Source organism: Gavialis gangeticus, unplaced genomic scaffold, assembly GCF_001723915.1.
Source record: "Gavialis gangeticus isolate Ggan-Ray unplaced genomic scaffold, GavGan_comp1, whole genome shotgun sequence".
NCBI lineage: Eukaryota > Metazoa > Chordata > Crocodylia > Gavialidae > Gavialis > Gavialis gangeticus.
In genome coordinates, this window is record NW_017729024.1 from 145839782 (window position 1) to 145852480 (window position 12699).

At 48.5% G+C, this 12699-nt stretch overlaps 1 protein-coding gene across 1 annotated transcript in view; it reads left to right on the top strand.

Annotated features, from left to right (window-relative positions):
* Positions 1 to 12699, top strand: part of CDC20B (cell division cycle 20B) — a 126537-nt gene that overhangs the window by 57071 nt on the left and 56767 nt on the right. Inside the window, exons 4-5 of the mRNA XM_019518262.1 lie at positions 4096 to 4321; positions 5246 to 5376. Coding sequence (XP_019373807.1) covers positions 4096 to 4321; positions 5246 to 5376 — 357 coding nt within the window. The remainder of the gene's footprint in view (positions 1 to 4095; positions 4322 to 5245; positions 5377 to 12699) is intronic.

Here is a 12699-nt window from a genome sequence, read left to right on the forward strand (position 1 = left end):
GGCTGGGGCCTGGCAAGGGTCTCTCCATGGTCCCTTCCCCACTCCTCCAGCCCTCCCCTCCACTGCCTACTTACCGGCTCTGAGTCCGGCTGCGGTTCCATGCTGCAGCCACTGGGGACTGTCTGAATCATCGAAGCTCTTCGAATCTTTTCAAACCTTTTAATTGGTCCCCTGATTCGATTCAGATTCAGAGACTTGGCCACTGAATCAGGCCAAATCTCCTCCAAATTGAATCACCACCCAAAGCTTCACACAGCCCTACTAATTAGTCAGCTCTGCAGTAAAATACACATATAGATACACCCACCAATTACTTTAAAATTGCATTAAAATTACAGGTAATCTCTTTGGAGGACATGATGATGATTTATTTTATCATAGTACCTAGGAACGAAGTCATGGTTATTATGCTATATTTGAATATTATTATTCCTAGATTATTGTTTTAAAAATGCTCTCAAATGCAAGAAATTTCATCTCCTGCTTAAAAAAATCGGTGGGGCAAAAAGCACAAGTTTCCCATTTAAAGTATTGTTGGTTCCTTGTAGTCTTTCTACCACCTCCTCTTATTTATTTGCTTGGGGCTTATCTACACAACAGATTTATTTAAAGCAAAAGTTTCAGTGTAAGTGCTTTGATGCAAGAGCTTGGCTTTTGTAGGAGAGTAACAGAAACTGAGTGGTTGCATTAGGAGCTATCATTCCTGTGCCCCGTTATAATTGGTGCCCCGGGCTAGTGAACTGGTCACCCACCCTTAGTTCCACAAATGGGTTTTTAATTCACCACAAATCATTGCTTTCCTGGGGGAGATTTTTTCCCCAAAATATGAATTAAAGACAGAATTAAGTCAATGCATCTCTCACAGGCTTCTTTTTGTCATGTACATGACAGGGATATTTAGAGGACGGATGATTCAGTGGTTAGGAGCTGACTCAAGTTCAGGCCTTCGCTGTTTCACAAACCTTGTGTGCAACCTTGGGCAAGTTACTTGATAGGGATGCTACACTAGATCCAATGGTCACTCTGGTCTGTTTGGGATTGCACCACCTGTGGCATCCAGTCTGGAACTCATGCTACACATGGTGCCCACATTAGAGCAACTGGAGCAGGTGCTGTGTGCAGCTTGTGCCCTGAACCACCCAGAGCGGGCACCACGGGTGTTGGATCTGGTCTGTAGGGGAGGTGTCGATCGGCATGATCAGGAAAAGCTCCTTCACTGTTAGAATAGTTAGGCAGTGGAATAGATGGTGGTTTAAATGTGAAGGCTTTGGCCTCTTCAACAATGGATGTATGTTCTTAGGAAGAGGACTGTTAGCAAGAGATGAGATCCATCTAATGAGAATGGGGAAAGAGCATCTTTGGGGGTTGTCTGGCCTACCTAGTAAGTAGGGCTTTAAACTAGGTTCCATAGGCATAGGTGACACATGGCGGGGGGTACGTGGGGCATGTGCCTCCCCTCCCGACAGTGAGCACTCTGGCTGGTAGGGGGGCACAGAGAGCACTAGTGCCCCTCCTGAAATTGGCTCTGTCAGCAGTGGGAGTGCTGGGACTACTGCTGCCACCATGCCGCATACGGAAGTGCTGGCACTTTTGTCACTGCTGTGCTGCTGGCATGCTCGGTGACCAGCCACTGAGGGATGCCCCCCTGGTTGCCAGATGGTCACTGGGGGACCCCCCACCCCCAGTCGCACCCTGCTGGTGTCCCCCCAGACTCAGGAGGTACCAGTCACCCATGTCCATAGGGGATGGTGATCAAAACCCTCCAGCAACAGCGCGCAGTCCAGATGGGAAAGGATTTGAAGAAGCAGTTCAACTCTGGGAAAGGGCCAGAGACCTACAGGACTGCAACAAGTGGTGCAGAAGGGAAGTGAGGAGGTCAAAATGCAAAATATGTCTGATGCATGTATGCAAGGATGAGGAATAAACAAGATGAGCTGGAAGCTGCAGCCTGTGAAGAGAACTATGATCTGACTGGCATCACCAAGACTTGGTAGGACAGCTCTGTGATTGGAATGTCAACATCAAGGGTTACACTCTTGGAAGGACAGGGCTGGGAGAAAAGATGGTGATGTTGCCTTGTATGTCAAAAATGCATACACTTGTTCCCTAGTTCAGGAGAAAGACGACAGAAGAGCAGAATGCGTTTGGATGAAAGTGAAAGGTGAAAAGCAGGATTGATATAAGGGGGGGTAAGGGATTTATTATAAGTGGAATAGTCTCCCGAGGGAAGTTGTGGACTCTTCATCACTGGAGATGTTCAAGCAGATGTTGGATAGCCACTGTTGGGGATGATCTAGGTGTCGCTATGGATATGTTTTACTGTGGGTTTTTCCTATGCTTCTGGGCTTTGCTGGTTGCCACTGACCCCTCCTTACTGCTACATGCACTTGGATGTTTTTAAGCCTTCTTCTGAGGCACTGGGTATTGGCTACAGGCAAACCTAGGGACTCTGACTGGGGTGTGCCAATGCCCCTGATGGGACTAAAGCTGGAGGTGTTTGGCTAGAGGGTCTTGCTCCTCCACTCAGGGTCAGACCAATCACCATATCTGGGGTCAGAAGGGAATTTTACCCTGTGGTCAGATTAGTCTGGACTGCAGGGGGTTTTGCCTTCCTCTGAGTGGAGGTTGGGGCAAGGAAGGAGGTGGGAAGCATGGCTCTCTCCCTGGGATCTCTTGAGCATATATTGACAACATTTCATAAAAGCAGGACACTGGCTGTCATGTTTCCCTGCTTTACCTGTGACAGGTTAGGGTGTTAGGTCTGTATTGATGGTAGGTTTATGTAGAATTTATATTATGGTTTGTTTGGGGTGGTTTGAATACAGATGATCCTGCCTCAAGCAGGGGTTTGGACTAGATGACCTCTGGAGATCTCTTCCACCCCTACTTCTCTATGACTCTTACCCTGCAGTAAATGTTAGGTATCTTCTTCAGCCTTCACAGGTAAACCACCTTGCTTTTACCATAGGGTAACAGCAAGCACTCAGGCAATTGATACAGAGTAGCCGATTCAATGTAGATACACAGAGTAGATTACCTTGTGGTAACTGGTTCATTTGTCTTTACTATTAAAGGCTCAGGTATAATTTGAATCAGTTATGTTTTACTTAACACCATGATGAGAACAGCTCCTTCTCTAGAACTAATTCATCCACAAACCAGTCAAGTCAGGTGTCAAGAAAAATGCATCTCTAAAATCCTTTTGAAGAGAGAGATGAACAATTTGTATGCAAGTAACTGAAATTGCCCATTATTTCAGCTTTGTTACTAGTAACTGCATCTTGAGTCTCAGCAATATTGAAAATACTTGGCATTTCTCTTTTGATTTGGAGTCTGCTCGTATAGCCACTATACAAGTGGCATGGGCAGCCTCTATGTGTGGGACATGGGTGATTGAGAGAGCAGGGAACACAGCAACAGATGGGGCAGAAAGCAGAGCAACAGACCAAGCAGGGAGCACAGGGCAGGGAGCAGAAAACAGAGCAACAAATTGGGTATGGTAAGAGGATCAGAGTGCCGCTCACAGTGGGTGCAAACTTCTCTTATGGCATGCCTGCCATAAAGGTTGCCCCTCACTGGTATAGCTCAAGTCACTGTGCATTCTGCTGCTCTTTACTCTCCTTTCTTATGGACTCTGGGGAACCTTGTCTTCAGTGGTACTGATTTGCCTCCATGTGACATGGGCTCTGGGATGGTTGTACTGAGGGGGGTCAAGAGACTGGGCAGGATGCATGGATTTATGACCATATAGATTTACTCACTTTACTTCACTCAGATACTCTGGAGGCTGCAATTTTTTTCACAGGGCATCTGAGGTACTATGCAGATTTTCAGGTCACACAGGGAGGTTTCTTTTTCCTACAACTCCTGTAGATATGTGCAGTTACAGGAGTGATACACTGGGAGGCAGAATTTGTTCGCTATTGACTGAATGGTGAAAAGGCTTTTCTAAAGGGATATAAAATAATATCAGCAATATTACTCCATGGGATCTTGTTTCAGCTCTTGAGAGTATTTGCCAATCTGTGGTTAGACAGAAGTTTACTTTCTCTTATATTATTACTGCAGCTAAACTCTTGGCTCTTCCCTTAATAGACCCCCGATTCTGGAAAGACCACCTATTCAAGGTTTAAAAGTTCCATCGTGAAGAAATTGATATCCAGTGTTCCTGTTGCTAGTAGCCCTATTAGCACAAGGTGGCAGCAGGCGCACATGAGAAGTGAAGCGGAGCAAACTTTCACAGAATGTCAGCCTATTAATCTCTCAACATCAAATGGGTCTGAGCTAACAAGGACACCTGAAGCAATCCCAAAAATTCCAGGTCAGTCAAAATAGAGAGGAACAGTTTCTTGGGGGATTAGATCACTCTTGGGTTTAACAAAGAGCTCCAGAGACTTTCCTTATTAGTCCAGCCAAAGCTGATGGTGACCAAAAGCAATGGTTTGGCATAATTTATATTGGTGTAATGTACGTTGTTGGAAAACCAATTCCCAGTGAACAGATGCTATTATTTTTCTTATTTACATGGAGTGGCACAGGTAAGTTGTGGTAATTTATGGGGCACATAAAGGCTTAGTGCCTAAAACATCTCAGAAGAATTACACTGCTGTACAGTGGTTGTGAGAGAAAATTGGGCCCATAGTATATGACCACAAAGGACACCCACTCTGGGATAGATGGAGCTTGCCTATGGTATGGAAATGCAGAGAAATAATATAAGGGTTGGTGAAAGGAAATGAAGAGCTATATCTTTCTATCTGGCTGTACGGTTCTTGCTGGCGTGTGTCAGGGTGGGGGCTGAGTGCTTTAAAGCACTGGCTTGGAATTGTGCATTCTTAACGCTGAGAATATCTGCAATGCTCCTGGGCTGCTGGCTGGGGGAGATGATAAAGGCCTCACTTCCCCACTGCTAATTGCAGGTATGGATATCTGCTGGTTTCATGGTGTGGCACAGCCTTGCATTCCTGGATCTCGTCTAATGTACAGAGGTACAGGCCTCAGGAGAAGATGCGGGCTTTTATTTGTCCTCTTTTGTATTGGTAGCTAGGAGTTATGGGAAGCAGCCAGTGAATGGGCTGGTCCTGTAGTAATTTTTACTGGGAACTTGAAGCTATGTGGATCACAGGAGCTCACTGCTGACTCACTGAATGAGCAGTGAATTAGGGGTATTGTTTCTTTGCCTCCTCTTAAACAAATATATTACCTACCTCTGAAGGAAATGTACCCATTAAAACCTGTTTTGCAGTAACCTCTCCTATGCTTATCAAAACCTCTGCCACGGAACCTGTTATAAATATGAATGCCAGATATCACAAGACTTACAGGGAAGACTCACAAGGAAGAAATAGAAGAACAGCTGAAAGTACAAGTGAACAGGCAAGTAGTGCAATATTCCAAATGTGCTGACAGGATATTGACTTTCCAGATATTTATCCCCTTGATATGTTTTGCTTCCTTCTCCTAGGCTCTCCTAAATATATTCTACCTTTTTAACATGTTAAAGAGTGATTATAACAACTAACTCCATAGCACCCTCAACATAAATGTTATTTCAAATTGCCCTGTTGCTTGTGGCTAATTTAGTTTCATTTATCTCATCTTCTGTCAATTTCTTCCAATCTACCATCTTGCAAACCAAAATTGAAACCTAACTGATGAAACCCACAAGATGCATGCCCTACCCCCTGAGGAGATTGTGTAAGTGTCTTCATTATTGTTATAAAAGGATATTTGTGACACCATTTCCCCACTCATTTTGTATTGTTGACCACTGTGGGGGCTGATAAAGGTTGAGGGATGGGTGTTGGTCACGTAATCTGTATGGACTGTTATGAATGATTTATCAAGAACAGCCCACGTAGTGGAGTGCCTTTGAGAAAAAATGGAAATTTTCAGTGTTCTTGCTTGTATCGATTAATGTCATGCAACAGACAATACATTTGTTTTTAATCATTATACATAGTCATCATGTCAAGCTCATTATTCAAACAGCGGGGTGGTTGCTGTTTTCTAATACTTGGCTTTTCTATGCATCAAATATTGTGGGAAGGCCATTCCTGTATATCCTTCTAGAAAACATAGTCACTGAAGATGGTCGGTCCTTTGTCTAATCAAGGCTGCTATTCTAGGAAGTTCTCTTTCAAGATCAGCAGTGCTTTCCATGAATTATAGCAGAGTCTATTGATTTTGATGGTAGGTTTTATAGTTCAAATACAAAAGTTATGCAAGTTTAGTAAATTTATTTGATTCATACACTTAATTTTTTTTAATTCCAGTTCTCTGTATGGTTGTGGGTACCTTATATAAAGTGGCAGTGATACTTGGATAGCACTTTTCCTCCTCAGATCTCAAAGGACACTGATGCACAGAAAGGCAAGCCACTTGCCTAATGTTACACTGGGTGTACCCACATGTGCAATTAATTTGAAACAATAAACTCTGGAGCAGTTTGATGTGGAGTAAACTACTCCTGAGCTCAGTGTCTACACGTGCTCCTGGGACAGCAGCAATTTAAACTGGAGTGGAGCAGGTTACACCAGGGCCATTTCTGTCTTGCTCTGCCCCTGGCATCAGGCAGTGGAGGGGCTGGCTGGATTACAAGGGTGCTGAAAGTACAGAGCCATGTGGCTAGGTAGCAGGCAGAAGTGTGGCCCCCTGATGGCTGGGCTGACTGGGCGCAATTTACGCTTGTGTTCAGTGTCTACATGTGCATTTATTTACAGTTAATTACTCCACCTTAAGATAGTACTGTTTCTGACAGTGCTATCTTATGTAGGTGTTAATTAGTTTACTGTGGCCTAATACCTTCACACGTGTAGACTGTGATGCTTTACTCTGCAGCTAATTAGTCTAATCCTCAGTAAAGGGCATATGTAGATCAGTAGCAGAAGCTAAGCTTGAACACAAGGGTTCTGATTCCTAATCCAGTGTCATATCCTTTGGACAGTCCAGCCTCTTGTGTAGGGTCTTTTTTATAATTTTGCAGAAAGATTGCAAAATATTGGCCAGTGTTTCTTGAAATTGTATGGGAAGATACAGATATAATAATATGACTGCCTATTTAAAGAGAGAAAGAATATTTGAGAGAGAGTATTTATTCTGCGTGGTAGCATAAAGGAATGGGGCAGATCAAGAATAAGATCTCCTTCACATTCCAGTGAATGCGTGGTCCAAAAATACTTTTCTGTACAGTAGGTCTTCCATCTAAGTGTCTGCACTTGTTTTAGAGACATTCATATTCAAGTAATCATATTAGGTTTTTGCCAAGTTCTCTGTATGAATCATGAATAAAATGTCGCTCAAGGAGGGTCTAGTTTAGAAGAATGTCTGGGGCATTTTTTTAAAATGATATTTGTGAAACTTTTCTGCTGATTATTACAAAGGGATTGTGAAGAAGCAACATCTCGTCCTTATGGTGAGATTAATAACATGTTAGCTAATCAATGTTTGTGATAGCTAATCTTGATGTGTTGCTGAAACCATCAGCTATACTTCCACCTGTTTGCAAATGAAAAAGCAGACTGAACCAGCATTTTTTTTCCTTCCGACAGTCCCCCCAGTGGGCCTGCCATAGCTTCCCCAGTGAACCTGCTGAATTTCCCCACCCCCCTCACGTTCACCCTCCTGGTGGGGGATCGTGCAGGCAGCCTGCACTGGCCTGAGGCTGCAGGTGGGAGGTGCTCCTGCATGCCTCCCAACGTGCCCTGTAGGCTCCTTGGGCTCCTGGAGACAGCTGAGTACAGCCAAGTGCCTGAACCTCCCCTGATTTGCCTGCCTGGTGTGGGTAAGCATGCTCCCAACCTTCCACCACATTACTGCAGACCCTCCCTGGGTCCCCGACCTGAGGCTTTGAGAAGAGCCCCAGAGTGGGTTCCCTCCCTCATGATTTGCATGTGCCTCTGTGTCCTGACCTGCCCACACCCTGCCATGGTGCCTCACCACTCATGTCCAAGCATGCAGACCCAGGAGGTGTAACATGTTCTGCTTGTTGCCCCACGTAACTTTTGAAGAAGATTGCAGGACATCACATGTGGCCATCAGAACATGATCTGGCAGCTGTTTGTCATGGGACATGGCTTCCTGCCCCTGAACCAGCAGTTGGCCATCTCACACAGGGCTAGCTACTGCACCCTGTACCTGTCAAATGGCCTGGACTGGGCCACTGATTTCCAAGTTGCTGATGGGGATGAAGCTACCCAGGACACTATGGATGCCAGGCTGCTGTGGCACCACCTCCAGACCATCAAGCACTGGTTTGGAACCCATACCACCAGCAGCAACTGGTAGGAGTGGATTGTCCTGGACACCTGTGATGACAAGCAGTGGGTCCAGTCCTTCTGCATGCACCAGGCTACCTTCATGGACATCATTGCCCAGGTGGCCCCCCACACTGTGCACCAGGATGTTGGCATGTGGCCACCCCTCTAGAGAAGCAGGTAGGCATCATTGTCATGAAGCTGGTGACCCCCAGCAGTCTCTGCTATATCAACCATTTGGCATGGGCAAGCCCCTGGTCATAGAAGCCATTTGGGAGGTATGTGTGGTCATCCAGAACATCCTGGCATACTGCTTTATCTGCCTCAAGCTCCATTGTTGGTTGCTGGATTCTCCAGTTGTGTGGGGAGCTGTGGATGGCCCCACATCCTCATCCTCTGCTTATTCCAAGGTGCCTGGGCATTTATCAATGGCAAGGGCTACTTCTCTGTCATCCTGCAGGTGGGCTCTCAGTACTTGCCTCGAAGTGGAAGAGGAAAACCTGCCATGCCTCATTGCTTCCTGTGTCCTCCACAACATATGCGAGGCCAGTGGAAGGTGTTCTGAGAAGCCTTAGTTAGAGATGGTACACTGCACAGACAAGGCATGGCCCATTGAGCATGGGCAGTGCAGGGAGGTTGCAGAGAGCCCCCCACTGATGTTGGGGGCACTGGCCCACACAGCAACAGAGAGTGTGGGTCCTCCTGGCCTTTGGGGACTGGGAGTGCTTCCTGGATGAGTAGGGCTGGAGGGATTTGAGTCTCCCTGGCACCAGGTGATGGATCTCCTGCCCCAGAAGCCTCTGGCTCTATCCTGGGCGGCAGTATCCACAATCTTGGTTGCCTGAACACCATTCTTGCCCCCTTGCTCTGCCCTATCCCTTGAGACGCTCACACTAGGATTGGGAGGGTAGGGAAATGCAGTACAAAGAAGAGATGTGCCTCAGTTTACAGTGTTGCAGTTGCCAATTGTCTCTTGTTTTTAATAAAGAAAACCTTTTGAATGTTGCCCATGTCTCAACTTGGTCCCTCTTCCCTTTGATGAAAGCCAGCAAACATTTGAGGAGGGAGGGCTGCAGGGCAGGGGCATTCAGGGGTAGGGGAGGTGTGAAAGGCATAAAATAACCTGGAGGGGGAATGGGAAGGGGGTTTGGGTCAGGAGGAACGTTGCAGAGGCTGAACTCAACACAAACCTGGAAGGGAGGCACAGGGTAGAAGGCTTTAAACCTGGCATGCCAATTCCCGGACTTGGGAGTAAAGATAACAGACTTATGCATATAGGAGCTGGACAGTTTGGTGACCCCAGACCCCCTGTCTGCCTAAAAGGGTTATGGGGCTGGGGCAGGAGGTGGCTGTAGGGCCGATAGGGAGGCACCTGTGGGGTGGGAGGCGTTGCCACAGCAGGGGCTATGCACTCTTGGTGCTCCCTCATGGGACCCTGTAACAGGTCACCCTCCCCAGTGCCATCTTTTGTCTGTTATGCGCAACCTATGAGAGGCGCCCTTGAAGTCCCCTTAAAAAGTTTCTCGTCTGACACGTCTTGACAGATATAATATATGGATATTCTTGTAAATGGGAGCCTGCCTATTGCATTTCATGTGTTGGGGTTCTCCCCCACCACAGGCCTTGATCCCCACCTCTTTCTAGCTAGGCCTCCGCATCTAAACCCATCAGATGGTGTTTGACTCCGAGGCTCTACCTCCTTGGTCTTGGGGCTCGTGGCCCTCCTTTTTGCCCCCAGTCTAGAGCCCAGCCTCTCTGGCCCAGAGGCCTGTCCACCAGCCCTGCGGGCAGTGAACCGCACATTCAAAGCTGGGCAGCGGCCCTGAACCTCCACTGTTTCAGTCCAAAAAAAACCAAGCCATACAGCCACACCTCCAGGTGCACCCGGCCACTTGGGCCTTTTATGGCTGCGCCCACACTGGCACCGGGGGCCTGTGCATCCCCAATGCTGTGCCTACACTGGCACCAGGGCTCCCTGATGAGCTGCCTCCTTCCCCAATAGCCTCACTCCAGCCACTGGTGTTAATCCATCAAAAGTTATAAATAGTATGTCCATGAGCTATAATCACCACAAAAATATAATTCAAGAAGGCAGCATGCCAGTTTATATTTTCTCCGGGGTTTGTGCTACTGCTCCTCACCATCTGCTATGGTCCTTCTCCTGGGGCTGCTGCTGCTGCTTCTGCTTCTTCTCCAAGAGCCCTTAGTCATTCCCCTCCTGCAGCATCTGGACCACTCACCAAGACTCTCCATAGAGCTCTTATACTCACTCTTTCCCCTTTGCCTACTGGCCCCTACTGCTGCCCAGCTCAGGGTTTTTATAGTCCTGGCCTGCCCCCTTCCGGTCACCTGACTAGCTGGCCAGGTTCAGCTTTTAACCCCCACCTTACCAGCATTCTGTGCCCAGAAAGTTCTGATCTTAAAGGGGCTCACCTGCCTTCTGGTAACAGGGCTAGGGTTCCCTGTTACAGACCGCCACCTCCCCACTGCTTACCCCCCACCCCTGGGGCCCAGTCTTCCTCTGCAGGGATCCCAATGCTCACCCCACAACTGTTGACCATACTTGGGGCCCACTTCACGTGGCAAGACTGAGCCCGGGGTGCCCATCCCTGCCATGGCTGGGGTGCTCCCCTGCAGTAGGACCTGGACCAAGAGAGGGGTTTTGGGGAGTGGAAGAGCTCTCACCTGGATTCCCTGCCTGGCATCTGGATGAGTTGGGGCAGGTAGGCTCTGATGCCAACTGCTCTCTCAGTGACAGCCTGGCGCAGCGGGCTGGTAAGCTGTGCTCTTTCCTTGATTCTGAGTGCTCCTGTGCCCTACTGGGATTCTCCTGGAAGTATTTGAGGGCCTACATATATGGGGTGACCACCAGGCCTAGGAGGGCGTGGGTTGTCTCAGTGGGGAGGGCAGTGTCATAGACAACCCTTGACTTGGGACCCTGGCACTCTAGTCCTGCTCTTCTTGCCCACCACCACCATCTGGAGTGGACCCCACCAGGGGCCTTCCTGCTTCCCCGGAGCACATGTCACTCTCTTGTGGCACTACTCCTGTCCTGGGTCCACCTGCCAGTCCAGGAAACTGTTCCCCACTGCCTAGGATTCAGGTGTCCTTCCTGTGGGATCCCCATTTCTGTGACCTCTGGGAAGATTCCCCAGAGCAGGACATGGCATGGGTGGAAGCCTCTACTGCCACCCGCGGCTGGGGGGGACTGTGGGCTCTCTGAGGGAGGCAGTACTGGTGCTAGTCAGGGGCAACATAGGTAGCTGCAAAGTGGCCCAGGACCTTGTCCATGAACTCCTTCTCCTGGTGCTGGGACTCTACCAGTTCCGCAGCATGTGGCCATGTCAAGCCCGTGTTCCTGTATCTCAGCAGCCCAGGTATAGGCATCCCTCAGCCTGAGGATGTCCCTTCTCCACTTCTGGAGTCTCCTTGTGCTGGTCTCACAGCTCCCTGTGCCAGGAGTCAGCTATGTATGGCTGGTGCTCAGAGACAGTGACCAAGACCTGCAGCATTTCCTCCTTGGTTCTTCGACACCTCCTTGCACATGGACATCCCTTGTGTGCTTTGCAGCTGTCTGGCCCCCTGGCCTTGAGCCATTATCATGTCTTTGTGCACTGTCCTCCCTTGCACAGGTGCTATTTCTGCACATTTGATAGGGTAGACACAGAGCCTTTGTGTGAAGTTATCAGCAAAATTTGTAACTGCATGGCTGTTCTCTACCCAGCACAGCAGAGACTGGGGTCCTGGCTGTGCTGTGGATGGGCAGCAGGCCCTGCAGCAGTGCTGGGATGGGTTGCTGTGGTGGGAGGGGCTGTGTCCCTCTCTAGGAACTGTGGCAGGCACTTGCCTTACTCTCTCAGGGTGTCTGGGGACCTGGGGACCCACTGGGACTTGGAGCATCCCCAGAGCAGGCAGGGACTGACCACTCTGGGGACCGCCGGTGGAGCTTTTACACCACCCCCTCCCCCTCCCCCCTGTTCTTCCCTTACAGGAGAGGCACTTCAGCACTGTGTCCACACAGGAGTGGTACTTCACTCAACATTTCCCTGGTGAAAGTTGGCTGGGCCTGGAGGGATGAACATTACCACTATTCCAGGGGGAACACCAGCCAATATGCCCTGCTCTTACTGCAGAACACAGGTGTTCGATGGCTGGAGAGGGGGCTGTCTGCTTTGAAGGCACGCAGGGGAAGCCAGTGTTGCCATCCAGCCTGAGAGTCCAGCTTGCATACTACCTGGGGATCCACTGTGATGAGCTGACACCTGTGGACGAGTTTACGATTACCACAGCTATTGTCACAATGCTGAACCCCTGACCTGACCTAGAGAGAGGTTTCCCACATTCCAGATGCCTAAGAATAGTCCTGCCATGCACTGCCCTTGGCTTTCTAGTATCATTCTTCTGCTTTGAATATACCAGGTGGGGATGGGGTAGGGGGGCTATT